At 37.3% G+C, this 27,333-nt stretch overlaps 1 protein-coding gene and 1 non-coding gene across 6 annotated transcripts in view; one reads left to right on the plus strand and one right to left on the minus strand.

The window, feature by feature from the left end:
* The window catches only part of RNPC3 (RNA binding region (RNP1, RRM) containing 3), a 29,599-nt gene extending 25,359 nt beyond the window's left edge, over window positions 1-4,240 (minus strand). Inside the window, exons 1-3 of one of the 4 annotated variants that reach the window (XM_055375347.2) lie at window positions 4,082-4,240; window positions 3,643-3,838; window positions 2,163-2,210 (exon numbers count right to left, since the gene is read on the minus strand). In XM_055375347.2, the coding sequence (XP_055231322.1) occupies window positions 2,163-2,210; window positions 3,643-3,834 (240 nt within the window). In that variant the 5' untranslated portion in view covers window positions 3,835-3,838; window positions 4,082-4,240. Of the gene's footprint in view, window positions 1-2,162; window positions 2,211-3,642; window positions 3,839-3,970 lie in introns of all 4 variants that reach the window. The other 3 variants (XM_031007349.3, XM_055375144.2, XM_031007396.3) reach the window with 3 other exon arrangements.
* A 422-nt stretch (window positions 4,241-4,662) lies between these two features.
* The window catches only part of RNPC3-DT (RNPC3 divergent transcript), a 114,705-nt gene continuing 92,034 nt past the window's right edge, over window positions 4,663-27,333 (plus strand). Inside the window, exon 1 of one of the 2 annotated variants that reach the window (XR_008675290.2) lies at window positions 4,663-4,805. This is a non-coding gene — a transcript (RNPC3 divergent transcript). The remainder of the gene's footprint in view (window positions 4,806-27,333) is intronic. The other variant, XR_008675268.2, reaches the window with a different exon arrangement.

Raw genomic sequence — 27,333 nt, forward strand, 5'->3', positions numbered from 1 at the left:
GGCGGAGTCGCCCTGAATAGAGATAAAGCTTCCTCAGCCTGCCAGTCACCTCCTGCTGTGCGGCCCAGGTTCTAACAGGCGGTGGTTAGGTACCAGGCCGTGGCTGGGTACCAGTCCGTGTCCCAGGGTTTGAGGATCCCTGCCTTACATCATCATACAAAGTTAATTTTAAAATGTTTCAATAATTTTCAAGACCCTAAATGAACTTTAGACCTCTTTATTATCAGTGAAGCCTTGATTATCTGAAATGAAGGTCATCTAACCTGACTTACTCCAACTTTCTTCTTCTCAAAATGGGTATCACATATGTTCTTATTTTCAAAGATTTATGGTTTTTCATTTTTAATGTTAACTCCTCCTACCTGACTCGGCTACTTACTCTATTCTTGAACATTTCTCCCTTTGTTTTCTTAATCTATCACTTTCCAATAAGGCCAAATGCTCTCTAGCCTAAAAGCCCTATCAACATTGCCATTAACCTCTTACTGCTTCCTTTCACTACAAACATTTCCAAAGACAATGACTGGCTCCATGTCCTCTCCTCCAAGTTATTCTTGACCCTAAAACAATGCATTTTTCATTACCATACTTTATTTATAATGTATTATGATATATTTTTAAAAATACTTGTTTTCTGAAAAAAAATTACCTATCATTATAAAAGTACATATTAATATAATATGAAAGCCCTCTGTAATCCTACTCTCAGAGAAAGATGCTTTTAACATTTTGGTGTATAGTTCTGCCATATTTTTTCTGTGTATATGCTAACATGTATACTATTAGTTTCAAAAAATCTGAGGTTACATCATACACAATGTTTCGCAACTTTATTCATGTACTCTATCTGGGCTATCATTCCATATTAACACATACCATTTGACATCATTCTCAGACAGTTGCAGTCCAGTATATGGATATAATGTGATTTAAGGCTTCCCCTCCTTTTACCGATGAGAATTTGGGTCATTTCTATTGTTTCATGGCAAAAAGACTTTAATAGATGTGTTCATTCCTCATTTTGCATCATCACAGGATTTCATTTTCTTAAAACACACTTCTCTTTGCATCAGTGATAATTTCCTTTCTAGTTCTCCTACTTTAACTGCTCCTTCCCATTCTTCTCTCCTAGCTTATTATCCTTTGGGCAATCATATCTATTCACACGGTTGAAGAATCTTTCCATTCTTCACCTTGCCTCAGCTCTCACTAATATTTTTAAATATTTCCATAAAAGTAGCCCAATGACGCCTCCAAGTTAACAGATGACAAGTGAACTCATCATATGCCTTTGCAAATATCCTCTGGATCCTCATGTCAGCTAATATAACAACCCAAATAACTCAATCCTCAATCTAAATATCATGAACTATTCTCTCTCTCAACCCCTATATTATAAAACCTACAAACTCAATCTGTATTGAATATATATTTACTTCCCCCTTTGTCTTCTTACTGTCTTCTTCAGATAGTTATTCTTGCCTTGGCCATTATAACAGCCTTCCATTTGGTCTCCTACCTCTAATAATTCTGCACATCCAATCCATGATATGAACTATACCAGATATCTTTAACAGGCCTGATCATATTATGAGCCAGCTCAAAAGTATCAAGTGTCCACCTACTAAACCAAACTCAATACCTCTCTCCCAGACTCAAATCTATTTTTCAAGTTCCATTTCCATCTCAACCCTTAGCTCCTGCTCCACTTATAACTTCCAATGTCTCACAGCTTTATTTGGTGTTCTGCAAGCCCAGAAGGCCCATCTCCACTTGTTTCCTTCTGAAAAAATCCACTTAATCATTAGACTTCTAGCTAAAACATCACCTCCTGTGAATGATTCCCTGGCATTAAAAAGAAATGTATATTCTCCTTTTAACACTTGAAACATCTTACCTTGTAACAGTCACAGAGATATTTATCAATCTAAATCATTTAGAAATTGTTATTTTAATTACATATGCAGTTAGTTTTGCTTTATAGATAATCTACTAAAGGACTGGGCAAGATCTGCCAACTGACAAATCAAATGTAGTCTGTTGGGGAAACTGTTGGAATACAAACGCTTTTGCTTCTTAAAAACCACAGCTAAACATTATCTGAACCAAGATTGTATAAGAGGATCCTGTTGACAACTTTAATCGTCAAGAAAAAGTCATACCTTTATAGCTGCTTTTTCATTAGGGAATGTGGCAAAAGCTGTATGTTTCTGAAACAGAGTTAAGGTACAAATTACTTGCAATATAATTTCAGTTTCTCACAAAGAAATCTGACATTTTACCAGTGGAGTAATGTGACATGTTAATAAAATCACGGGAAAGGATGAAAACTCAAGACCATTTAACCGATTACTAATTTCAGTCCAGTGGTTTTCAATACTTTTTGAGTCAGACTTGAGATGAAAGCTATGCAACCTCTATCATATAAAGACACACGTTTTACACATGCAAATAGTTCAAAAGACCAAAAGTTTAAAGACCTGTTCTACACAGAGGGTCACTTTTAACCAACTAAAAATTTATTTCCTTCATTTATGACAGATCTAAAGATTTTAAACTTTCCTCTATACATAACAATGCGTAGTTTAAAAACATTCACCAACAGAGAAATCGTTCTTCAAGGTGCATATTTCCTTTGTGCTTTATCTTTGTAATAATGTTCAATGGGAGAAGTCTATTTTTAAACATAAATTATATGGATTTTAAAAACCATCAGAAAAGAAACACAAATCAACAGTAAAAGAATCACTATGCTAAGGAAGAGCTCTGGTCAATGCTTATTAAAAGTTACTTTAATAATTATATCGCACATTCTAATTTTGTCTAATCTGATACACGATGACCTGATGTACTTAAATTGAGCCATATATAATTTTTTTTTTTTAATTTGCGGGCGTAAGTGACATTTAAACTGATCAAAATTGGTCTTTCTTCTAATTCAGTAACTCTCAACTTGGGCTGCACATTAACATTAAAATCACCTAGGGAAACTTTAAAACCACTGAGTCTTGCACCATCGCTATTCCTATTTTAATGAAGAGAAATCTAAAACATCTTTGGATATAAAGCAAAACAAAGTAATTGTGTAAATTCCTACACAGGTACTCTTAACAGCCCTAAAAAATTGTTCCCTAAAAGATGCCATCGGGAAATTTTTATGAAAAGCCTCCTTTTCTAGTTGAAATTCTGCATTTAATTTACGCAAGTCACCAATTTGGCTTCTCCTCTATTTTAATGAACGATTTAACATTGGCTTATAAATGAAGTAGGACTTTAAAAAATCCCTTGATGCACATTTGTAAGAATACTCTTGAGTCCAGGAGAAATAACCCCAAATTCAAAAAAGTTGTGAGGCTCGCAGGATGGATCCGAAAACTCAATATAACTAAGCTAATTTCCATTCTTCTGCTTTCTCGTTCTCACTTGCCCTTTTCTGCAGTGCTATGACTAATCCAGACTCGAGCCGATTAAAACTCCACTTCGCAGAGCAGATATTTTGATAAAAAAGAGGTAGGATGGGGGAGCTCTCATCACACAAGTCCATCTTCCCCACTCGTGTCCATTTTACTCTTGTCAGCGCTCCCCCTCCCCGGTCACTTCCCAAATGCCTTCCCGGGAGACTCCGGAGGGGCGCGCCCTTACCAGTCGCCCCTTATCTGACAGGACCCGCACAGACTGAGCCCCGAAGTACTTCAGCAAGTCCTCTTTCTCCTCAGCAGTAAGCTCAGCCGGCAGGTGCCTGACCAGAAGGGTTCGGTCGCCCCGAGGCGGGGAAAGCGAGGAGGAGCTCGTGCATCCCCTTGATATCGCAAGCGGCTGCTCGGGAGCTGCCATTTTCCTTGGAGAAGCAAAAACAGAAATCGTGGGAAGAAGTCTCAGTCAAAATCGCGGCATCAACACAAGCTGGGAGAAATATTTTTTCCGCCTCGCGCTAAGGATTCTGGAAACCAGGAAATACCGAGAAAGTCACCTTCTCGCGAGAACTGCGCCACCGAGAAGCGGTAACCCTTCGAAGACTCTTTCTTCGGGGAAGGGCGCGGTGCTAATGATTTAAATTCCAGGGGTCTCCGGAAAGACTTACAAGCAAAAATTGGCCCAGAGATGTGCGAGGGTTAACACAAGTTGTCAATCAAAGAAGGAAACAGAAACCCCAGCCACTTCAGGGAAAGAAGGTTGACGCTCAAGGACAAGAGGACTCACGACTGCGCATGTGCCGGCTGGGACCGTCACAGGGCGGGGCGCACGGCGGGGCGGGGCGCACGGCGGGGCGGGGCGCACGGCGGGGCGGGGCGCACGGCGGGGCGGGGCGCACGGCGGGGCGGGGCGCACGGCGGGGCGGGGCGCACGGCGGGGCGGGGCGCACGGCGGGGCGGGGCGCACGGCGGGGCGGGGCGCGGGGCGGGGCGGGGCGCGGGGCGGGGCGGGGCGCGGGGCGGGGCGGGGCGCGGGGCGGGGCGCACGGCGGGGCGGGGCGCACGGCGGGGCGGGGCGCACGGCGGGGCGGGGCGCACGGCGGGGCGGGGCGCACGGCGGGGCGGGGCGCACGGCGGGGCGGGGCGCACGGCGGGGCGGGGCGCACGGCGGGGCGGGGCGCACGGCGGGGCGGGGCGCACGGCGGGGCGGGGCGCACGGCGGGGCGGGGCGCACGGCGGGGCGGGGCGCACGGCGGGGCGGGGCGCACGGCGGGGCGGGGCGCACGGCGGCGAGCGTTATCTGGAGCTGACCGCGCGGCTCTTAATCCCTGGCCTTGGGAAAGTGAATTGGCCTGAATAGCAAGGAGGAGAACTTGGGTGTGGAAATACCGGGTATGTTCTTACAGTATTTAGATGGTAAAATATAAAGCTAGCCAGTTATTCTGTCAACTCATTAGACACCATTGTAGGGAGGAGAACTCAGTTTAAGGGGCAAAACGTTGAGAGTTCAGACTTTTTTCTTGAATCAGTAGGCATTTAGCAGACGGATAGGCCCCTGCCAGGGTTCATTTCGCAGAAATGGCAGCCTCTAGGGAGAGGTAACCTAATAAATAAATTATTGCGTGTGTGTGTATGTGTGTGTGTATGTGTGTGTGTGTGTAGGTGTAGGTACTTTTCTCCCTATTTTACAGCTGAGGACACTGATGTACAAAGAGGTTAAATCACACAGCTAGAAAGTAGAAGAACTATGTTTTGACACTTGGTGTTCTGACTTGGGGTCTACATTCTAATCCACTGTTCTGCCTAGATTCTGAATGGAGTGAGGCAGGGATCATCCCCGGAGGGTCAGGAATGTACCCCTCACCCCATACAGAGAGGGCCTTGAGGATTCTAAAGAGAGGTTTTATGCTAGATGTAGCTGCTGCAGTCTGGAGAACCAGAGTTCCTCTTACAGTTCTTTTTGCCACTTAAATAAATGTTAGAGATACAGCAGTAAGCAGTATACCAGCAATCTGCTGTCATCCCGCATTGGTTGGGGAAAAGGAGAGAGACAGATATTAATGAAAACTAGAAGACAAACATGAGAAGAACCTTCCCCACACACCCACCAAAATGTCAGATAGGTAGAGCCAGACCACGTAGACGCTGTAGATTTGTTAGGAGCCCTTTTTATTTGAAGAACATTTAGAAACTGACAAATTCTTTAAGTAGGTGTGTGTTGAGGGGAGAGAATCAAAGTTTAGGTATGAAAATTTCTCCGGTTGCAACGCAAAAAACAGAAGCAGAAAGACCAGTTGGACTACTGTAGAAGTCTGGAGAAAAACACTACCATAATAGTTTGGTGAAAGTGGACATGTAGAGAAGGAACTGGAATTGAGATATGTTTTAGAAGTAGTTGATAGGAACTTGCAGATGAAGAATAGTAAGCAAGGATAAATTCTGGATTTTTGGCTTAAGCTAGATATTATCCATCTGTAGATGATGATGCCATTTACTGAATGTGGGAAGATTGACCAAGTATAGCTAGGTTAGAAACTGTAGTGGGACATTGGGAATAGAGGAACATATATTAAGTTTAAGGTATCTATTCAGTATCCCTGTTTCAAGTAGGAAGTTGAATGTGTGTGTTTGGCATTCTTGGGAAAGGTCACCACTAGGTATGGCATCAACCTATATGGTATTTATATCTGAAGAATGACAAAGGGTATAGATAGAATTGTGCCCAGAATGGAGTCATGGGACATGCAGATGTTGAGAAGTTGAGGCAAGGAAGAAGAAGAAGACAATCAATTCCTGCCCTCTCAATGCTTACTTTCTAAAATCAAGACAGAATAAATATGTAAATAAAGTTCTTTTCAGAGAATAATAAGTGCTTTGGACAAAATAGGGTAGTGTTATAAACCGGTTGGAGTGGTCATGCTATTTTAAACACTATCCTTCAGCGGCTTTTTTGTGTGTGTTCTTTGAAGACTTGTTTGGAGCTTCTAGCAAGGGAGCACTGCTACACGTATGCCCTTACAGAAAAATCATCCTCCTCTATGGGGGTAAGTCATCCTCCTCAGCCGAGTAGGCAGCTTTGGAAGAGACATATATGGGGCAGTTAGGAAGGAAGGGGAACCCAGCTAGTTAGCCAGATCAGCCAAATCAACTGTTGGGATCAGTTGGTGACAGGTGTCATGCAAAATGACCGTCACATCCTCCCTGTGACTCTTATGTTTAGTAAAATGTTCCAGACATAGTGCACATTGCACATTCTGTAAATATCTATTCAATGAATGAATGCATGAAGGAATTCACTTTTATATTTACCACTGCCTCCTACGGTTAGGAATTACTACAGGGGCTATCAGGCAGAGTTTAATGGTCATTATCTACTGTAATTCAGGTATCATGACTGAGTGGAATAGTTACATGACAGAATTTTGTTTTCTCTCCACTTAATTGCTTTTAGTTGTACTTAATGAAATCTACCTTATCCTTTCCTTGACAATATCTCAGGTAGAGGTCATAATTTTCTAGTCACTTTCAGTTGCTATCAGTACAGTTGGTTTGAGATGTCAAGTTCAAACTCCATTAAGGTGTCTCTTCTTACACTCCTCTCATATCAGGCTTGACCTAAAGGATTGCAGGAATATGTAATACACTCTAATCTTTTCTGTGTCTGAGTGTAGGTATGTGTGGTCGTATCTGAGAAGTACATTTCTCATTCCCTCCTCTTTGTCTAGCCCAGAAGTTCCCAAACTTTTTCAGTTATTGGTACCTTTATTGTCCCAGCAGTTTTTTCTAGCACCCGTTGATGCCACCTTATTTCCTATTCCACTCTGGTTTTCCAAGAAGCACTTGTTTTATATGAGAGCAACAGCCAAAAACCCAGCTTTTCAAAGATACGACATTCTTAAAAGGAATTAAACAGTATCTAATGTTCAAATTGAGAAACATCTCAAGCTGGTAGTTCAGGTAGTGTCTGGTAAACAGTGAATATTGCTATGTTTCCCTCAAATATTTAAAATATCCTATAGTACCTCTATAAGGTGGCAAGGGTACCTGGGGCACCTTAGCACAGTTTGAGAACTGTGAATTTAACTCATTTTCAGTCTTGATTTTCTATGTTGGGGAATGGGAGGCGGGAAAAGTAGTGGAGCTTGGGAGTGTCTGACTTCACTGAGCAATTGTTGGTTCTTTATCTCATTCTTATTCTCAGGGGTTTTGTGTGTTGATGGAGGTCCCCGCTAATGTGGTGGTTTTCTTGGGTTAATTTTCATCTTCATCAGTTCCTCCATGTTACTGAGTACCTTCTCAGACAAAATTACCTTTTTTGCTTCCTTTGGTTTATGTCCCTAGTTTTCCTCACTTGACCACATGGCTACTTGTACTTCCCTATTACATCTTCCCTTTTACCCCCAAACTCCCCATTTTTCCGCATGAAGACAGGAAAACTGCTGGGTCCTATCTCTGGCATGCTTTGGAGAACTACAATAGGGAGAAGGGTTGATCCCAATATTTGTCCTGGCTTCTAGCCAAAAGCATTCCCCTCACCCTTCATAGCCAAGCTTCTAAAGAGAGAGACATAATTATTCTTATTTCTTCATCTCCCATTCACTCCAAAGTGTGCTCCTGACTTCTGATCCCATCAGTCCACAAGGTAGTTCTTCTTAGGGTCACTAGTTACCTCCCAGTTACTAAATCTAATAGGCCTTTTCAGTTCTCATTTTAGCTTCTCAGCAATGCTTGGCATACTTGACCACTTCTTCGTTGAGACGCTATCTTCCCTTGGTTTCCAAAACACACCACTTCTCCTACTGTTCGATCTCACTTTCTCTCATGTCTTACTCTAGTAAATCTTTGACTCCGTGCTTTCTCCTATTTCCTGTCACCTTGAATCCTTCCCACTTTCATTCTTAGATGGTGACCTTGCTTCTTAATCTCATTCGGGGAAAAAAAGTGAACCAAGTTATAGAGGATTCCCATACCTATTAATCCTAACTGTATCTGTGAGTCTTGGTTAAGCTAACCTCTCTCTTGGGAAGTAAATCTCCTGCCTTCTCATGTACTTTACTGAGCCTTCCTCATCAGTGTATACAAATGCAATTATTTACCCTTTTGTTTAAAAAAGCCAAAAGCAAATAAAATAATTTTTAAAAACTCTCTTCTTTCCACTTTCCTCTTTGGCTACCATTCCATTTCTTTCTGTTAATAGCAGAACTCTTGGAAATGGTGGTTTATATTTGCTGTCTCCAATTTTCTTCTCCCATATTCTGTTTAGAATATTCCAATCAGATTTGTATCCCAATTGTTTTTCTGAAATTGCCCTTCTCGAGGTCATCAGTGACCTCTACACATTGCTAAATCCAGTGGTAATTTCTTAGATCTTATCCTTCTTGATCTATAAGCATTGCTCACCAAACACAGTTGTTTACTCTGCTCTAAAAACAGTCAAACAAAAAACACCCTACGAACAACCAATAAACCAAACTCCCTTCATTTGGCTTGCTGAATACCAAACTTGCCAAGTTTTTCTTCTATCATTCTGATCACTCTCTTTGTTTCTTTTGCTGATTGCTCTTCATCTCCTTGACCTCCAAAGGCTGGAGTTTCCCATGCTCAATCTTTTCTCATTTTGCCCTACTTGTACTGGACAAGTCATCTCATTCAGTTTTATGGCTTTAAGAACCACACATTGATGACTACCAAATCATATCTTCAGCCTGAACCTCTTCTCTAAACTCTCAATCCATATATTGAACTGCTTACTTGACATTTTCTCAATGTTGTGTAATAAGCATCTCAAAACTAACAGGCCTAAAACTGAGCTCTTGGTAGTATTCAAAACTTTTCTTTCAGTTTTTCCCATCTCAGTTACCTGTGACTCCTTTATATCTTTTATATCTCATGCCTTGACATTCAGCAAATTCCCTTTATCTTACCTTCAGATTATATTCAAAATTTGACCATTTTTCACTGTTCCCACTGTTTCTACCATCCTTGTCCAAGCAGCCATGATCTACCTGGAATATTGTCATAGCCTCATGGCTAGTCTCCTACTTTTGCCCTTTCTGTCTGGACGACACAGTAAGACTCAACAATTATTTCATATATTCCTTTACATTTCCCAACTCTCTTGTTGTTAGTTGGGACTATGTGATTCATTTTGGTAGATGGGGTGTTAATGAAAGCAACATGTGTCAATTCCAGAGTATTGCATGGAAGATTGGGTATGAAAACAGTGATCATGTAGGCCACATATTGAGGTGATAGAACCTCAAGCTAAACATAGCCTAGAGTACCAACTCACCACATGAATGACAGCTCCCCTACAGAATAACTTCACTCCCACCAAACTTTGCATAAGTAGTAAATAACTTTTTTCTCTTAAAGGTATTGATAGCTTAGGACTAGTTTTTACCATGCAAAGTCCATTTTAACATGATTAAAATATATTGCTTCTTCAATATATTTTTATCACAGCAGCTAGAGTGATTCTGTTAAATCTTCAAAACTCTGCAGTAGCTTTCCCCCTCACTTAGAGTAAATGCTGAAGTTATTTTGATCTGTGAGAATTTACATGATCTAACTCCTCCAGTATATTATTTTTATGACTTCATCTATTCTTCCCCTCTTCTTTCCCTCTGCTATAAATACACTGACCTTCTGGCTGTGCTTGAACACTTCAGACCCATAACTAAGACCTTTGCCTTTACCATTCTCTCTTTCAGGGATGCTGTTCCTACAGATATCTGCATGCTTAGCTCCCTGACTTTCTTCAGATGCTTAAATATGACTTTCTCATTAAATTCTTCATTGTCAGTCAACACCATCTCTGCCTCCTCTATTCTCTTCCCATACTGCAAAGAAACAAAAACAACAATAACAACAACAACAACAAAAAACCTGAGCACTAGATTTTTCAGTGTTTTGGTTGTTACTGTGTAATAAGCCATCCAATTACTTAGTAACTTAAAACAAACATCATCAAAGTCTTTTCTTTTTTCCCAAGGTAGAATTCATGTCTTCATCCCATTTGTTACTGTAGAACTTTTCACCTCTGTTATAAAAGTTATCATAAATATATTTTATTATAAATAATTGTGTACATAATTTCATTATTACTAATAAGCTCCTTGAAGACAGGAATTTCTATATTCGTCTGTATATCTTCCAAGCATTAACATAGTACCTTACAAATACATTAATGATCATTGAATGTTAAAATATATATTAGTGAATATTTGACATATGTTTTAAAACATTTATCAATGAATAAATTAATGTTATTATCAAGAAAATAAAAAACACTGCTGACAACCAGGGATTACATATTCAGTGGTTTGCATGTTGACTTTAGGAAACCTGTCTAAAGATTTCTATGCAAAATGATCAGAAAGTTAAAATGTCAATATTATTTTTGTTATTTATTGATAGATTAGATTATGTGTGGATCTCACACATAGTTATTTGTAGACGTAGTCTCTGCCTTTAAATAACAAATGAACAGAGGCAGGATTTATGTGAACTTTTGGCTATTGCAGGGGTAATTAGCCTTTTCTTATGGGGTATAGCTTGCTTATGTCTTCTGTTCTGGGATGGAATCTAGAGAAGATAGGGAAATAGCACCCGAAAAATATTCCTGTTCTAAAATACTTTCTTAACTCCATTTACAATTTGGAATCCATTTGGATGGCACATTTTTTTTAATGTATGCAACCTGGAAGGCTATTTTTCTTAATATAAACCTATACATTTAAGTATTTATTAGTTGATATGGTTTGTCTGTGTCCTCACCCAAATCTCATCTTGAATTGTAACTCCCACAATTCCCACATTTTGTGAGAGGAACCCGGTGGGAGGTAAAGGAATCATGGAGACGAGTCTTTCCCATGCTGTTCTTGTGATAGTGAATAAGTCTCATGAGATCTGATGGTTTTAAAAAAAGTTTCCCTGCACTAGCACTCTCGCTTTGGCTACTGCCATTCATGTAAGATGTGATCTGCTCCTTGCTTTCCACTATGATTGTGGAGCCTCCCCAGCTATGTGGAACTGTAAGTCCATTAAACCTCTTTTTCTTCCCAGTATCAGGTATGTCTTTATCAGCAGCATGAAAACAGACTAATACATTAGTCAATCAAAAAATTAAAATGTACTAAACATTTCAGAAGATGCCTAGAGAAAATGTTTCACCTGATAAATGGTACTGTCATAAGTAGTTGTTTTTCTGTAATGTGACAATGCTAGATTATCTTCTCTTACATAAAAACGTCAGAAAATACAGCTGGTACCAAAAAATTGGAAAAAGAAAGACAAATTAATAGAAAAATGTGTTTAAATAATATAAACAGGTGATTTTACAAAAAGGAAACCTGAATGGCCCATTAACATGTGGAAAGGTGTTTAACCTTACTATTGGTAATGGGAATGCCAATTAGACCCCACAAGAATATACCAATTCTCAGTTCTCAAACTGGAAAACATTATACATAGCTATAAAATTTAATGTAGGTGTGTGCATGAGGGCAAATGTTTGTCACAGGCATTTAGAAAAGTAAATCTTCATATTTATTTGGATAAATGTTACCATACTTTTTGATCCAGTAATTCTGCTTTTCAAATCTATGTTATAGAAATAAAAGCATCTATATACAGATGCTGAAAGGTTGAATTAGCTGGACCTAATGGGGCTACCAAAAGAAAATCAGAAAACAAACTATTTTACAATTTCAACATGCTTTATTGGATCTCCCTTCTCTGCAGTCACCCTTAGCATTCCTATTTATTTTGATTTTAAAAACAATCTATTATTTATAATTAAGATTCACTTTCAGTTCAGTTTTTAATACTAATCTCACTTCTAAATATACACCCTTCTCTAAGCTCAGGGAACCTATGGTGGGGAAGGTGACGTAGTCTTTTCTTTCATTTTCTTCATCTCTTTTTCTTTCTGCTTTAGAATCCACTGGGAAAAGTAGTTCTCTCTTTGCTGTTGATGTCCTATCAAGGCAGGCAACCAAATATATGGGTCACCTTAGTTGTCCTTATGAGGGCCCTGCAGCATTTATGCCATGTAGTCTCATGATATCAGTAATATACTTGCTGGTTGACCTCTTACGATTCTTCTTCAGTTCCTGCCTCTAACCCCTTTGAGTCATTCACCCCAACAGATAAACCTCTTGGGTATGGCCCTATACACATAGAGTCCAGCTACCACCTACAGTGATTTGCTGGTCTAGATGTCAATTATTTTCCAGGAAATCTCAAACTTCTTAGGACTAACTTACAAGTGGCCTGAACAAAATGACAATTTCTCCCTCACTTAACTCTCTAAGTACCTCTGATCTCCCCCTTATTCAGTCACAAGAGAGGGATGCTCCTGACTCATATCAAAACCAAGGTATTAAAATTAAACTTTAATAAAATATACTAAAAGCTATAGTGGTGTAAAAGTATAAAATGATTTCTTTTGTCAATTAACTCCAGTGACAGCATTGAAAAACTTTGTTCTGTAAAAATTACAAACTGTCAGAAATTTTGCTTTTTGAAATTATGTTAGTGAGACAGGAACACCCCACTATTGCCTGAAGAGCTAAGCTATGTGGGTACTTTGACACAGAGAAGCAGCCTCAATTTTCCACCCAGGTGCAAAGCTTCAGATAATGTTTTTCAGATACAAGATTCCACAGTCATCTTAACTTTTGTAGATTTCAAGGAAACAGAACCCTATACCCACTTCTTAGTCCAGGCTTTATGCTAATACAGCCAGGCTATTCTTTCAGCCTATCAAAGAACTGTTCATTTAAATTTTATTTAAACCCCACCTTACTCTTAAATGAATCAGAATGCTGGCTCTTCCTTCATCTGTTTTGGCAAAATGTCCCATCAATTGTGTAGTCTTTTTTTACTGCTGCAAAATGATAAACTTACCTTTGTCAGACCATAGATGTGTCATAGTCTGGTGGTCTTTGAGCAATTTATTAGTCATGCCTGAATAACATTTTCTGTGCCCAACACTCTCAAAGGTATTAAAAAGACATATATCACAGTAGATGAAAACCAGCATGTAACTGAGTTGTTATAGGGCTGAAAGCTGCTTAAGAAAGTAGAGAAAAGAAATAAAATAAAGCAGAGCCTAATTTTTATCTCCGGAATCCTTTAAGTCCCTCCATTTAGTTGACTCTTTATGTTTCACCCTTACATTCACCTTATGCTACATGGAAGCTAAACTATACTTTCTTAAAGACACCCACATATTTTTGTCTTTCTATACTCAAATATGCTGCATAGACCACACCCCTAATGATTTTCTTGATTCTCATCTAAATGTGACCTTTCATTTGATTTTCAGAAAACTCTTTGGCTTGTTATGACACATATAATTTCCCTTTTATTATAATTATTGGAAAATGTGATTTGGTTGACTTTTAGATTTCATCATATGTCTTCATCATTTTCTCTTACCTGGAATGTTCCAATAGCCTCTTGATTAGTTTCCTTGCTTCTATTCTAGGCACTCTACAGTGTATTTTCCTCACACTAACTCATGTGATTTTTAAAAACATAAATTACATCAGACTACTTTCCTGTTTGCAACCTTTTATTGGCTTCCCATCACAGTTGGGATAAGACCTACAGTCTCTCTCTTGTCATATAAAGCCCTTCTTGGTACTTCTATCATCTTATGTCCTACTTCTCTGCTTCATGAGCACCCCCCATTAGTCATTCTTGCAGCAGTGGGAGTAGGGGTATAAAATAAAAAACCGAATCTTTTCAAATGTCCTTTATCTCTCTAACATTCCTCTTCCAGATGCTCATATCCCTCATGTTTACTCAGTTTTTATTCAGATGTGCTTTCCTCAGAGAGGACTTTCATGCCATCTCTGGAAATAGCATTTCTCCTCACCTAACCAACACTAATAACTTAACCTTGCCTTATTAATTTCTTGTAAAATAACAGCCCAGAAATATATACTAATGTGTGTGTGTGTGTGCACGTGCATTTGTGTGTTAGAAGCTCTATGAGGTAAGAGTTTTTGTCGTGTTTGCTACTTTGTTCACCTGCCAAAAGTAGTACCTGGCACGTTATAGGTATGCAATAAGTAGTTGTTGAATGAGTGAATAAACAGATGAATAAATGAATGAATGAAAGTTTTCCAATCATGTATTTACCTTGCTTGTGTTTGCCACACTATTACACTTTTAGTTTTATATTCAGAAGTGGCTAAATCGTAGACTTGAGAGGCAAAATATCTGAGATTTGTATACCTGCTCTGTTATGTGACCTAGGAGAAGTTACTTAATCTGTCTTTTTCAATGTTCAAATATATAATAGAGATAATGATATGTATATCTCATAGGCTTATGAGTATTACATTAATTAATGTGGCACAGAGTGCTATAGAAGTTGTTATATTTGTTATTTTAACATTTAATTGGTGATTATTTGAATAATATCTGTCTTCTTTGTTCAACTTTTGGGAGCCATATTAATTTTTATCCATCACTTTATCTTCAAGCCACAGTTTGTAATGTGTACTCTATAAATATTCTTTGAACTTTTTTATAAAAAGCTGGTTTTAGTTTTGAGATCATGCATGCATGTATGTTTGAGTGCACTGGGCCTATTTTCATATTCTGTAGTTACCAGTCATTGTCACTAGATGGCAAGTTTGTCCCAGCCAAGGCAAAATGTTTTAAGACCAGAAACTGAAGAGTAGCCCTAAATAGGGGAAAATGTCATTTATGTGTTTTTGTAGACTGGTAGGATGATAAACATTTACTTATCAATAATAATTTTCCGTATTTTATTCTTTTTTTCATTTCATTAGGTACTCTACCTTCCTGGGGAGCTCTTTTGTATAGTGATGCATTTTAGCATTACTGTCATGCCATTGACCCTTTGTTAGTATATTCACACGTTTCTATTTAAAAAGCAATGTTTAAAAAGGTCTCTTAATGTATTCTTTATCAACAGATGTTTCCCAAGTCTTTCAAAATCATACCTTTTACCTGCTGGTTCCAAATATGTTTTGATTTTGTCTAAGACATAAGCTACCCTTTTTGAGCAAGAACTTTGTCTTTTTTTCTGATTACTAGCCACCCTATATCAATGTGAAGTATATGTCCCTTTTGATTATTTTAAACTCTCAATGTACCATCTTGGAAAAAGAAACTGTTAGGCTCAATGCTATTGTACCTGTCCAACTTCACCTATGTTTAGCAAAATTATCAAAAGGCTCCTAGTGTAAAGGAACAAAAAAGAGTGTTAAGGAACCTACAAATTAGATAATCAATCTGTAAATGATCATCTTATTGAATTATTACAATTATCTTCATAAATATAAATTTCTTAGAATTGGTTAAATGTATATATATGCTTTGGCAAGTTAAATTTACCAAAATACATTAAAATTGTGGGCATGTAAACAAATATAAATAATAGTACCTTTAATATGGTGCTGATTGTTTTTAGTATAGCAATATTTAGAAAGAATCATTATTTTCTTTTAGAAAGTTAGCTACTGAATAAAATAGACCTAAAAATTAACTATTTTTTAATATCCTTTTTTTCTGTGCCTTGATGCGTCATATTATAGGTTAAAAGAAAGAAATGTGGTTACTTTTCTTACAACTGCTAAAATACTTTTTCCCTCTTTTCCTCTTGTCTTAGTCCATTTGGACTGGTATAACAAAATACCATGAACTAGTAGCTTATAAACAACAGAAATTTATTTCTCACAGTTCTGGAGCCTTAGAAGTCCAAGATTGAGGCACGAGCAGACTCAGTGTCTGCTGAGTTCCACCATTTCCTGATTCAAAGATGATGCCTTCTCACTATGTCATCACATGGTAGGAGGGTCAAGGCAGCTCTCTAGGGCCTCTTTCATAAGACCATTAATCCACTCATGACTTAATCACCACACCAAAGGCCACATCTCCCAATATTATCTATCACCTTGGGAGGTAAGATTTCAACATAAGAATTTTGGGCAGAATACAAACATTCATACTTTAGTATGTCTTCTTATTACGAAAAGTGACTATCTTGGCTGTGCGGGCCCTTTTTTTTGGTTCCATATGAAATTTAAGTGGTTTTTTTTTCTAATTCTGTGAAGAAAGTCAATGGTAGCTTGATGGGAATAGCATTGAATCTATAAATTACTTTGGGCAGTATGGCCATTTTCACTATATTGACTCTTCCTATCCAGGAACATGGAATTATTTTCCACTTGTTTGTGTCCTCTCTTATTTCCTTGAGCAGTGGTTTGTATTTCTCCTTGAACAGGTCCTTCATGTCCCTTGTAAGTTGTATTCCCAGGTATTGTATTCTCTTTGTAGTAATTAGGAATGGGTGTTCACTCATGATTTGGCCCTCTGCTTGTCTATTATTGGTGTATAGGAATGCTTGTGATTTTTTCACATTGATTTTGTATCCTGAGACTTTGCTGAAGTTGCTTATCAGCTTAAGGAGGTTTTAGGCTGAGTTTTTTTTTTTTTTTTGACAGAATCTTGCTCTGTTGCCCAGGCTGGAGTGCAGTGGCATGATCTCGGCTCACTGCAACCTCCACCTCCCAGGTTCAAGCGATTTTCCTGCCTCAGTCTTCTGAGTAGCTGGGACTACAGGCACGTGCCACCATGCCTGGCTAATTTTTTGTGTTTTTAGTAGAGACGGGGTTTCACCATATTAGCCAGGATGGTCTCGATCTCCTGACCTCGTGATCTACCTACCTAAGCCTCCGAAAGTGCTGGGATTACAGGCGTGAGCTACGGCGCCCAGCCAACGATGAGGTTTTCTAAATATATAATTTTGTCGTCTGCAAACAGAGACAATTTGACTTCCTCTCTTCCTATTTGAATACTCTTTATTTCTTTCTGTTTCCTGATTGCCCTGGACAGAACTTCCAATACGATGTTGAATAGGAGTGGTGAGAGAGGGCATCCTAGCCTTGTGCTGGTTTTCAAAGTGAATGATTCTGGCTTTTGTTCATTCAGTATGATATTGGCTATGGGTTTGTCATAAATAGCTCTTACTATTTTGAGATATGTTCCATCAATACCTGGTTTATTGAGAGTTTTTAGCATGATACAGTGTTGACTTTTATCAAAGGCCTTTTCTGCATCTATTGAGATAATCGTGTGTTTTTTGTCATTGGTTCTGTTTATGTGATGGATTACGTTTATTGATTTGCATATGTTGAACCAGGCTTCAATCCCAGGGATGAAGCCAACTTGATTGTGGTGGATAAGTTTTTGATGTGCTGCTGGATTCGGTCTGCCAGTATTTTATTGAGGATTTTCGCATCCATGTTCATCATGAATATTGTCCTGAAATTTTCTTTTTTTCTTGTGTCTCTGTCAGGTTTTGATATCAGGATGATGCTGGCCTCATAAAATGGGTTAGGGAGGAGTCCCTCTTTTGCTATTTTTCGGAATAGTTTCAGAAGGAATGGTACCAGCTCCTCTTTGTACCTCTGGTAGAATTTGACTGTGAATCTGTCTGGTCCTGGGATTTTTTGGTTGGTAGGCTATTCGTTACTGCATCAATTTCAGAAGCTGTTATTGGTCTATTCAGGGATTTGACTTCTTCCTGGTTTAGTCTTGGGAGGGTGTATGTGTCTAGGAATTTATCCATTTCTTCTAGACTTTCTAGTTTTATTTGCGTAGAGGTGTTTACGGTATTCTCTGATTGTAGTTTGTATTTCTGTGGGATCAGTGGTGGTATCTCCTTTATCATTTTTTATTGTGTCTATTTTATTCTTCTGTCTTTTCTTCTTTATTAGTCTTGCTAGCGGTCTATTTTGTTAATCTTTTCAAGAAACCAACTCCTGGATTCAATGATTTTTTTGAAGGGTTTTTGTGTCTCTGTCTCCTTCAGTTCTGCTCTGATCTTAGTTATTACTTGTTTTCTTCTAGCTTTTGTATTTGTTTGCTCTTGCTTCTCTAGTTCCTTTAATTGTGATGTTAGGGCATTGATTTTAGATCCTTCCCATTTTCTGATGTGGGCATTTAGTGCTATAAATTTCCCTCTTAACGCTGCTTTAGCTGTGTCCCAGAGATTCTGGTATGTTGTCTCTTTGTTCTCATTGGTTTCAAAGAACTTCTTTATTTTTGCCTTCATTTTGTTATTTACCCAGTAGTCATTCAGGAGCAGGTTGTTTTCTTTCCATGTAGTTGTGCGATTTGGAGTGAATTTCTTAATCCTGAGTTCTAATTTGATTGCACTGTGGTCTGAGAGACTGTTATGATTCCTATTATTTTGCATTTGCTGAGGAGTGTTCTACTTTCAATTATAGGTCAATTTTAGAATAAGTGCTATGTTGTGCTGAGAAGAATGTATATTCTGTTGATCTGGGTTGGAGAACTCTGTAGATGCCTATTAGGCCCATTGGTCCAGAGCTGAGTTCAGCCCTGAATATCCTTGTCAATATTCTGTCTTGATCTGCCTAATATTGACAGTGGAATGTTAAACTCTCCCACTATTATTGTGTGGGAGTCTAAGTCTCTTTGTAGGTCTCTAAGAACTTATTTTATGAATCTGGGTACTCTTATATTGGGTGCATATATTTTTAGAATAGTTAGCTATTCTTATTGCATTGATCCCTGTGCTACAAAGCTGTAGGCATCATGCTACCTGACTTCAAACTATGTTACAAGGCCACAGTTACCAAAACAGCATGGTACTGGTACCAAAATAGATATATACACCAATGGAACAGAACAGAGGCCTCAGAAATAACACCACACATCTACAACCATCTGATCTTCAGCAAACCTGACAAAAACAAGCAATGGAGAAAGGATTCCCTGTTTAATAAATGGTGCTGGGAAAACTGGCTAGCCGTATGCAGAAAACAGAAACTGGACCCCTTCTTTACATCTTATTCAAAAATTAACTCAAGTTGGATTAAAGACTTAAAGGTAAAACCTGAAAGCATAAAAGCCCTAGAGGAAAACCTAGGCTATACCATTCAGGACATAGGCATGGGCAAAGACTTCATGACTAAAACACCAAAAGCAATGGCAACAAAAGCTAAAATTGACAAATAGGATCTAATTACACTAACGAGCTTCTGCACAACGAAAGAAACTATAATCAGAGTGAACAGGCAACCTACAGAATGGGAAGAAAATTTTGCGATCTATCCACCTAACAAAAGTCTAATATCTAGAATCTACAAGGAACTTAAATTTACAAGAAAAAAAAAAAACAACCCCATCAAAAAGTGGGTCAATGATATGAACAGACACTTCTCAAAAGAAGACATTTATGTGGCCAAGAAACTATGAAAAGAAACTCATCATCACTGGTCATTAGAGAAATGCAAATCAAAACTACAATGAGATACCATCTCACACCAGTTAGAATGGTGATCATTAAAAAGTCAGGAAACAACAGATGCTGGCGACGATGTGGAGAAATAGGAACACGTTTACACTGTTGTTGTGAGTGTAAACTAGTTCAATCATTAAGACAGTGTGGCAATTCCTCAAGGATATAGAACCAGAAATACCATTTGACCTAGCAATCCCATTGCTGGGTATATAACCAAAGGATTGTAAATCATTCTACTATAAGGACACATGTACATGTATGCTTATTGCAGCACTATTTACAATAGCAAAGACTTGGAACCAACCCAAATGCCCATCAATGATAGACTGGATAAAGAAAATGTGGCACATATACACCATGGGATACTATGCAGCCATAAAAAATAATGAGTTCATTTCCTTTGTGGGAACATGATTGAAGCTGAAAACCATCATTCTCAGCAAACTAACACAGGTATAGAAAACCAAACACTGCATGTTCTCACTCATAAGTGGGAGTTGAACAATGAGAACACATGGACACAAGGAGGGGAACATGACACACTGGGGCCTGTCAAGGGGTGGGAGGCAAGGGAGGAACAGCATTAGGACAAATACCTAATGCATGTGGGGTTTAAAACCTAGATGACGGGTTGATAGGTACAGCAAACCACCATGGCACGTATATACCTAGTTAACAAACCTGCACATTCTGCACATGTATCCCAGAACTTAAAGTAAAAATTTTTAAGTGATTATCTGTTACTTTATTCTACTTTTTAAGAATGTTTTAAAATGAATATTAATTTATTCTGGCATTGATTTTTTTCCAAGTCAACCCAAACATAGCTGAGATGCTACCATTAGCAATGTAGGGATTCAAACATACTGATAGTCTCTCTCAGGTTAATTGATTCAATGTAAAAGTAAACATTCATTGACAGTGATTTCCTGTATTACGGAAGACTTGTATGAGACTTGCATTGACTTCTACTTCCTCTTTATTTTTCCTACCCCATTTCCAACTTCCCTTTCTGACTCATAAATTTATTTTATATCCAACTTGAGAGGATATTAATGACATAATCTAATATAATGAGAAGGCATTATCCAAGTACATTTTTCAACTATATACTATCCTACAAATCTCTGAGATTTTGTCACTGTCTCACTTTTTAAATAATGATTATAACTTAGTTGAAATTATACATTACTGTTATCAAAAGATAATATGTAGTTATTGTTGAAACTATACTGATTCACAAAAGAAAAAAATGTAACCCTAACAACTATTGATAATCTTCTAACAACTTAGTATAATTCCTTCTACTCCTTTCTCTTCCTGTATTATTAATATGTATTTATAAAAATTGAACTCAGTATTACCATTCATATTGGTTTGTAATGGTTAGCAATGTTTAGTTAACTTTTTTGTGTGATTATACATTGTTCTGCAAATCATGTTTTGTAGGATTCTGACACTGCCTAACACTGTGCATCTATGTATCTGTACCTCCTATGACATTATATTGTTGTATCTACCTATGGGTTTATACTTCTTCAGAAGTAATCTAAATTTCTCTTCTGTATGATTTCAGAAGGCTTAGTCTGCAAAATGGTCTTCACTTCAAATGTCACTAAGTTACCCCCAAATGCTTGTATGTCCTACAAATTTGTATGGGTGGCTGATTACCATCTTAGTTCCCTACTTTTCTTGCTTTACATTCCCCTCCTCTGCCACTTTTTGATAGGTGTGGCAATCGTGTTTCAGATATGGATGTAGGTTCATTCCTTAATTTTCTCTCTCCGTTACCTCAGCCTTTAACAATAATGTATTAAAGACGGGGAATAATAGAAGAAAGTTGCAATACATTTTTGAGAAGAAAGCTTGAAACTAGAGATGAATACTTCCAGAGTTTATAGTTAAGTCCTCTTTTGTGTTATATGGGTACCCTATTGGCCCCTTCTCTCTTTAGTTTCTGCTTATAGAATTCGCTTCTTATTTAAAAAGGAATGCCTTTGAGAAAGTTTATTTTCCTAGATGTTCAAGTCTCAGTTCCAAATCCTTACTTTCCATCATGAATCTCCTCCCTTCCAAGATGACTGACAGTTGGAGTTCCAACACCCTTTGGAAACACCTTGACTCCTATTAATATGAATAGGTCTTGTTCTAGAAAGCACCATCAGGGAATATCCAACAGGGTATACCCACTAGGACACAGTATCGTTCTACACTGGTAAATTTCCCAATGTAGAAGAATACCCTGTGAGGGAATTAGAGCTGAATAATCCAGGTTGGGTTCCAGCAACCTCAGTCCTGCTCCTAAAGAATCTCTCCATTTGCTTAAGCTCAAATTTTACCTTCTCACCTTTATCTAGTATCTTGTTTTGATTTATTCCTGTGTGTAACTCTTTGAATAAGGATAGGCAGACAAAGGAGACAGATATCCTATCTCTGCAAAATGAATACTTTTCGGAGACATTGTCTTAATCTAAATTTAGCTAAGATCTATTCTTATAAAAGAAGCAAGCAACATTAATGCAACTTCTCTCATGGTAAAGAAATTATTCACAACATTATACAAAATAGGTAACTCTTCATCTTTTTACATTTTTTAATCCCAAATTAGGATCTTTGCTTTACTTTTTTTAACCGAAGGCTCATGAAATTATTTCTACATTCAGAAAATAATGAAAAAACACCCCACAAACTTAAAGCTTTCTTCTGCTTCTGTCAAGATTTAAAAAGTTTTAACTACTTTTGGATAGCAAGTTTTGGATAATCTTAGCTAGATGATTTATTGTATTTAATTAAGTCAGAGAATAGCTATTTCTTAAGAACAAAAACAGTATCTTACACTATTCTTGGTAATGTTTATGACATACTTAACCAATAGAAGGCTAGCATCTAGTCAATATTTGCTAAATAAAAGATTTTGGTCAGTACAGTTATTCAGTAACACCACAGTTACCTAAAATTAAACAAACTAGCAGCTTATCCTATATAAAATACAACCTAGCAAGAAAAAGAAATAATTGGCAACAGTCTCTGAGCAGTGCAAATAAATGTAAAAAAAAAAAAAGTAATGCAATAAAGCTTATCCCATATATGTAGAACTTCTCCCTATCTTACCGTTTCTCAAACACAAAGTTTGAACTGGGTTACCTCACCCTATTTCAAGGCTGAACTCATATTGGCTTGAAGTAATCATGATCTGGTAGTGAGCAGGACTGCTGATCCAATCAAAGTACACTTCAGGGCTTCTGTGGTGAAAATGCCAAAACAGATCCTCTCTTCAACACTGGACTTGAAATGACCAGTATCTTGAAAGTAGCAGGACATTTTGCTAAAGGAGAGAAGATGGCCTAAGATTAGGGTCTCTGAAGGGAGTAGAGCCTGGAAATTTATTCTGGTCAAGTTTACTTTCTGTCCTGGGAATAACTCTACCCATATGATAGCCAGTGTCTTTTTTTTTTTTTCTGTCATCCAACTTTGTTGAGTTTCCTATCACTTGCAATCAAAAGAACCCTTACTGATTGATTTATTTAGAGGTGACTTCATTAGTTCTTTATTTAAATTCATATCTTTAGTTTATGAACAGTTCTAAAAACCACTGTTTTGTGGATTTCAAGCAAACACTAGAAATAGAAATTTGAAGGAGAATGATGGGCAGGCCCATTTTCATTAGTAAGCCATTCAGTCAGTCAGTGTTTGTTAAACATATGAGGCTGGAAGATTCATGAAGGCATTGGAACATGTCTTCCTTATATATGTCGTTGTTCTCATCCTTAAAAAAGGTCTTGCACATTGTACCTGCTCAATTAATATTTACTGAATAAATGAGTAAAACAATTATAATCTAGTATAAGAATTTAGCGTTATAATTTAGTATAAAAATCAGGATTGTTTAAAATATTTGATAATTAAAGAAAAACAGATAATTATGTATGGTTAATACATGAAGCTACAGATAGTATAAATGGGTAAGAAAAAACTCTTATTATTAGTTTGTGATCCTAAGAGTTTACTTTATTCCTCTAAACCTCATCTGCAAAATGTAAATAATATAAAAGTGAGCTAATGAAGTTCTGTGAGAATGTTAATGAAATAATATATGTGAAGTGCCCCATTAGAGTTCAGTATATATTAGCTACTATTGTTGTAATGAATAAATCAACTTTGCCTTAATGTAATAATGCTTGGTTGTTACTGTGTTGTTATAACTTTTAAATTTTTATTGAAAACTAAATTTTATAGTTAAATTTGACACTAAGTATATTCAGTCATGTTTGGTTTTACATATTCATTATTATGAAGTAATCATATCAGATTTTCACATCAAATGTTTCAATTTAAGAATATTGCTGTCAGATGCTTTTATAGAATGCCTAACAACAACAATGTTGAAAATCTTCATTGACTTGTCCAACTACTTTTTTATAGCAAATACTATTTATTAGAAAAGAAACAGAACTAGAGCTAATTAGCACTACAGTCATAAGGATCAAGAACATTTTAATAAAAGAATAAGACAACAAATTTTTGAAAGTCTTCAACTAGAGCTAATTAGAACCACAGTCATTAGAATCAAGAACATTTTAATAAAAGAAGAATAAGACAACAAATTATTGAAAGTCTTCACTTCTGCTAAGTAAAAATCAAAGAGAGCCTGAAAATCATCTCATTAGGTCTTTTCCAATTAGAAAATTCTAAATAACCACAGAGTTAGTACAAAAGATAATGAAACAAAAAATTTGCATCTTAACTTACCTTGTTCAAGTGTGCTTTAAGTGTATTCGTTTGTCGCATTTTTTCTTTCATGTTAAAATTACCTATCAGAAAAATAAATATTCAAGAATCAAGTACTACTTTTGTCCACTGTTACCTGCTATCTTAATTTCTTTTCTCTTGCGTTCTTACACTGTTATAGATACATCATATATCTACCTCACTGGTTTGGAGTATATAAGATTTATATATATATATATCTCACATTTACGTATACATATGAATATACACAAGCATGCATACAAGTTGAGTATCTCTTATCTGAAACGTTCGAGGCCAGAAGTGTTTCAGATTTTAGATATTTTCTGATTTGGGAATATTTCTATATGCATAATGAAGCCTCTTGGGGATGGGACCAAAGTTTAAGTATAACATTTATTTATGTTTCATATACACTTTATACATATACCTGAGAGCAATTTTATACAATATTTTTAATAGTTTTGTGCATAAAACAAAGTCTGTATACACTGAGCCATCAGAAAACAAAGGTGTCACTGTCTCAGTCACCCATGTGGACAATCTGTGGTTGGTTGCCATCACCATCATCCTTGACTCTGAATTTATATGCTACCAATAAACAATTATTTTCTTACACTTACTTGCACATAGATACTTAATAGTCAAAAATAAAGGCATACCATTAATACAGTAAGAAAAAAAGTAATGTATTCAGGGTAACTAAGGAGCACAGTAGCATCAGCAGAATTCCTGTATCAGCTATTAAACAACAGCAACAACAAACAACTGCAGGCTTTCAGTCTCTACCTACAATTCTGCATTTTGATTAATAGGTTACTGTACATGGTATTTTTTTAAGTTGAGAAGAAGTATTAGAAACAGATGAGAGACCAAAAAGTGAGTCTTTTGGATTAGGGCTTTTTCTTCAGACACATCTGCCTCATTAACAATGTTTTTTGCTTTAGAAATCCCTTTTTTATTTTATAAACTTACATCATGTCTTGTTCTGTTATGATTGTATGCTTCTCTAGTCCTTCAGCAAGCCCATATACATTTTCATCATGATGTCTGTAGGCACTTTTTCTGTAGAGTTAACAACCTTATTTCATTGTTACTATTATCATGATCACCTTGATTCAGAATCGTTTTGGCTACTTCACCGTCAGTCAATCAATAAACAATTGGAGCTGCATTATCAGTGTTCAAAATATCTTCAAAATCCACTTCTTCCAGCTTACTGTCAGACTCTGATGCTACTTTTTTTGTGTGTATGTAAGGAAGTTAGATTTTCTTTTTCAATTGACGTGGAAATACTTCAAAGTCACCACCTAGTTCATGGTCATCATTGAACATAGTCACAGGCCAGAGGTTGTTCCAGGCATGCACAGCTATGTCTTTAGTTACTATTTTCCAAGCATTGGCAACAGAATATAAGACATCCTTCATGCTAAAGCCTATCAAAAACTTTTCCAGCCCTCTGTTCACCGCTGCTAGCATGCTGTTCACGAAAGGGCTTTTGCATTTACTGTTCATTGATCTACGTAGACCCTGCTGTCATGGCTGAATTAATGAAGTCACGTTTGAAAGAAAATACATGAACATTATTTCTGATGAAAATTTTAGCTGCAGGATGAGCAGAATAATTGTCAAGGCATAGCAAAATCTTGCAGTTGCCATTTAATCCAGCATCCCTACAGTGAGCATGAGCCACTATTACAAAATGTTTGTGAAACCAATCAGAAAAGATATTTCTGTTATCTATGCATTTTTGTTAGCATAATAATGGACTGGTAGGAAATTCACTCCTTGAAAACAGTGAGGACAAAAGCTTTTGCCTATCACAGCAAGTCTACATGTATGCATATCTGCTGCATTAGCACATCCTAGCAGTACTTCTGTCTTTGGCATCCTTAATTTTTGTAGGGGCCATCTCATCATTTGTAGCCGCTATCTTTCTGGGGTAATAATGTTAAAACAGGGATGTTTCATGAGCATTTTGGACATGTTCTGGCATTAGATTTTCATCAGCAGTGACCTTGGCAAACTTGTCAATGAATTGAATTTCTTTGCTGTTTTGTGATCAACAGATAACTTTATATCTAGAAATATTTAAAAACTTAATGTCATGTCTTTTCTTAAATTTATTCAACCAGCCTGTTGAATATTCACAGTTCTCTTCAATTTTCAGGTAATCATAACAAATTTTTGCTTGTTTCTTGATCAGCATACCATTAAGTGGCCTGTGTTCACTGTGACGCTGACAGATGCACTGTTTCAATACACAACTGAAATCTTCATTTTTTAGCTTTATGCAGTGCTTTTCTATTTTTTATTAGCTGCTGTTCACTACTTTCAGCACATAACTTCAAACATTTATTGTTTTATCTCTTCAGGTCATATATGGTTGTCCTTCCAATACTATACTCTTCTGTAAGATAATTCACACTTACAGCGCTGTCTGATTTCTCTAACAGCTTGACTTTCTGTGCTATAGAGAAACATAAATGCTTCCTCTTTTTTTAGTCACTGCCACCAATGTGGATATCCACAGGTCTTTTTGACATTTTAATAGTATTTTCACTTAGAAGAGAATTAAAAAATATAAAAAAGATCACAGTGAATAATGCTTGTAAGTCTTGGCCCCACGTGGAGCATCATGGGAACCTGCTGTTGGCACCTCCCATTTTATTACTCTTTGTGGGCATGCATGCATAAGGAAATCTGGGCATGCACAGAAAAGATATATCCTGGCTGAAGGGAGTTGGGAGGGTATTTGCTCCCTTGGGGATGCTGAATAAACTTTGTAAAGTGTGCCTGTGTTTTGACTGTAACATGTCACATGAGGTCAAGTGTGAAGTTTTTTACTTGTGGCCT

This window comes from Gorilla gorilla, chromosome 1, assembly GCF_029281585.2.
Source record: "Gorilla gorilla gorilla isolate KB3781 chromosome 1, NHGRI_mGorGor1-v2.1_pri, whole genome shotgun sequence".
NCBI lineage: Eukaryota > Metazoa > Chordata > Mammalia > Primates > Hominidae > Gorilla > Gorilla gorilla.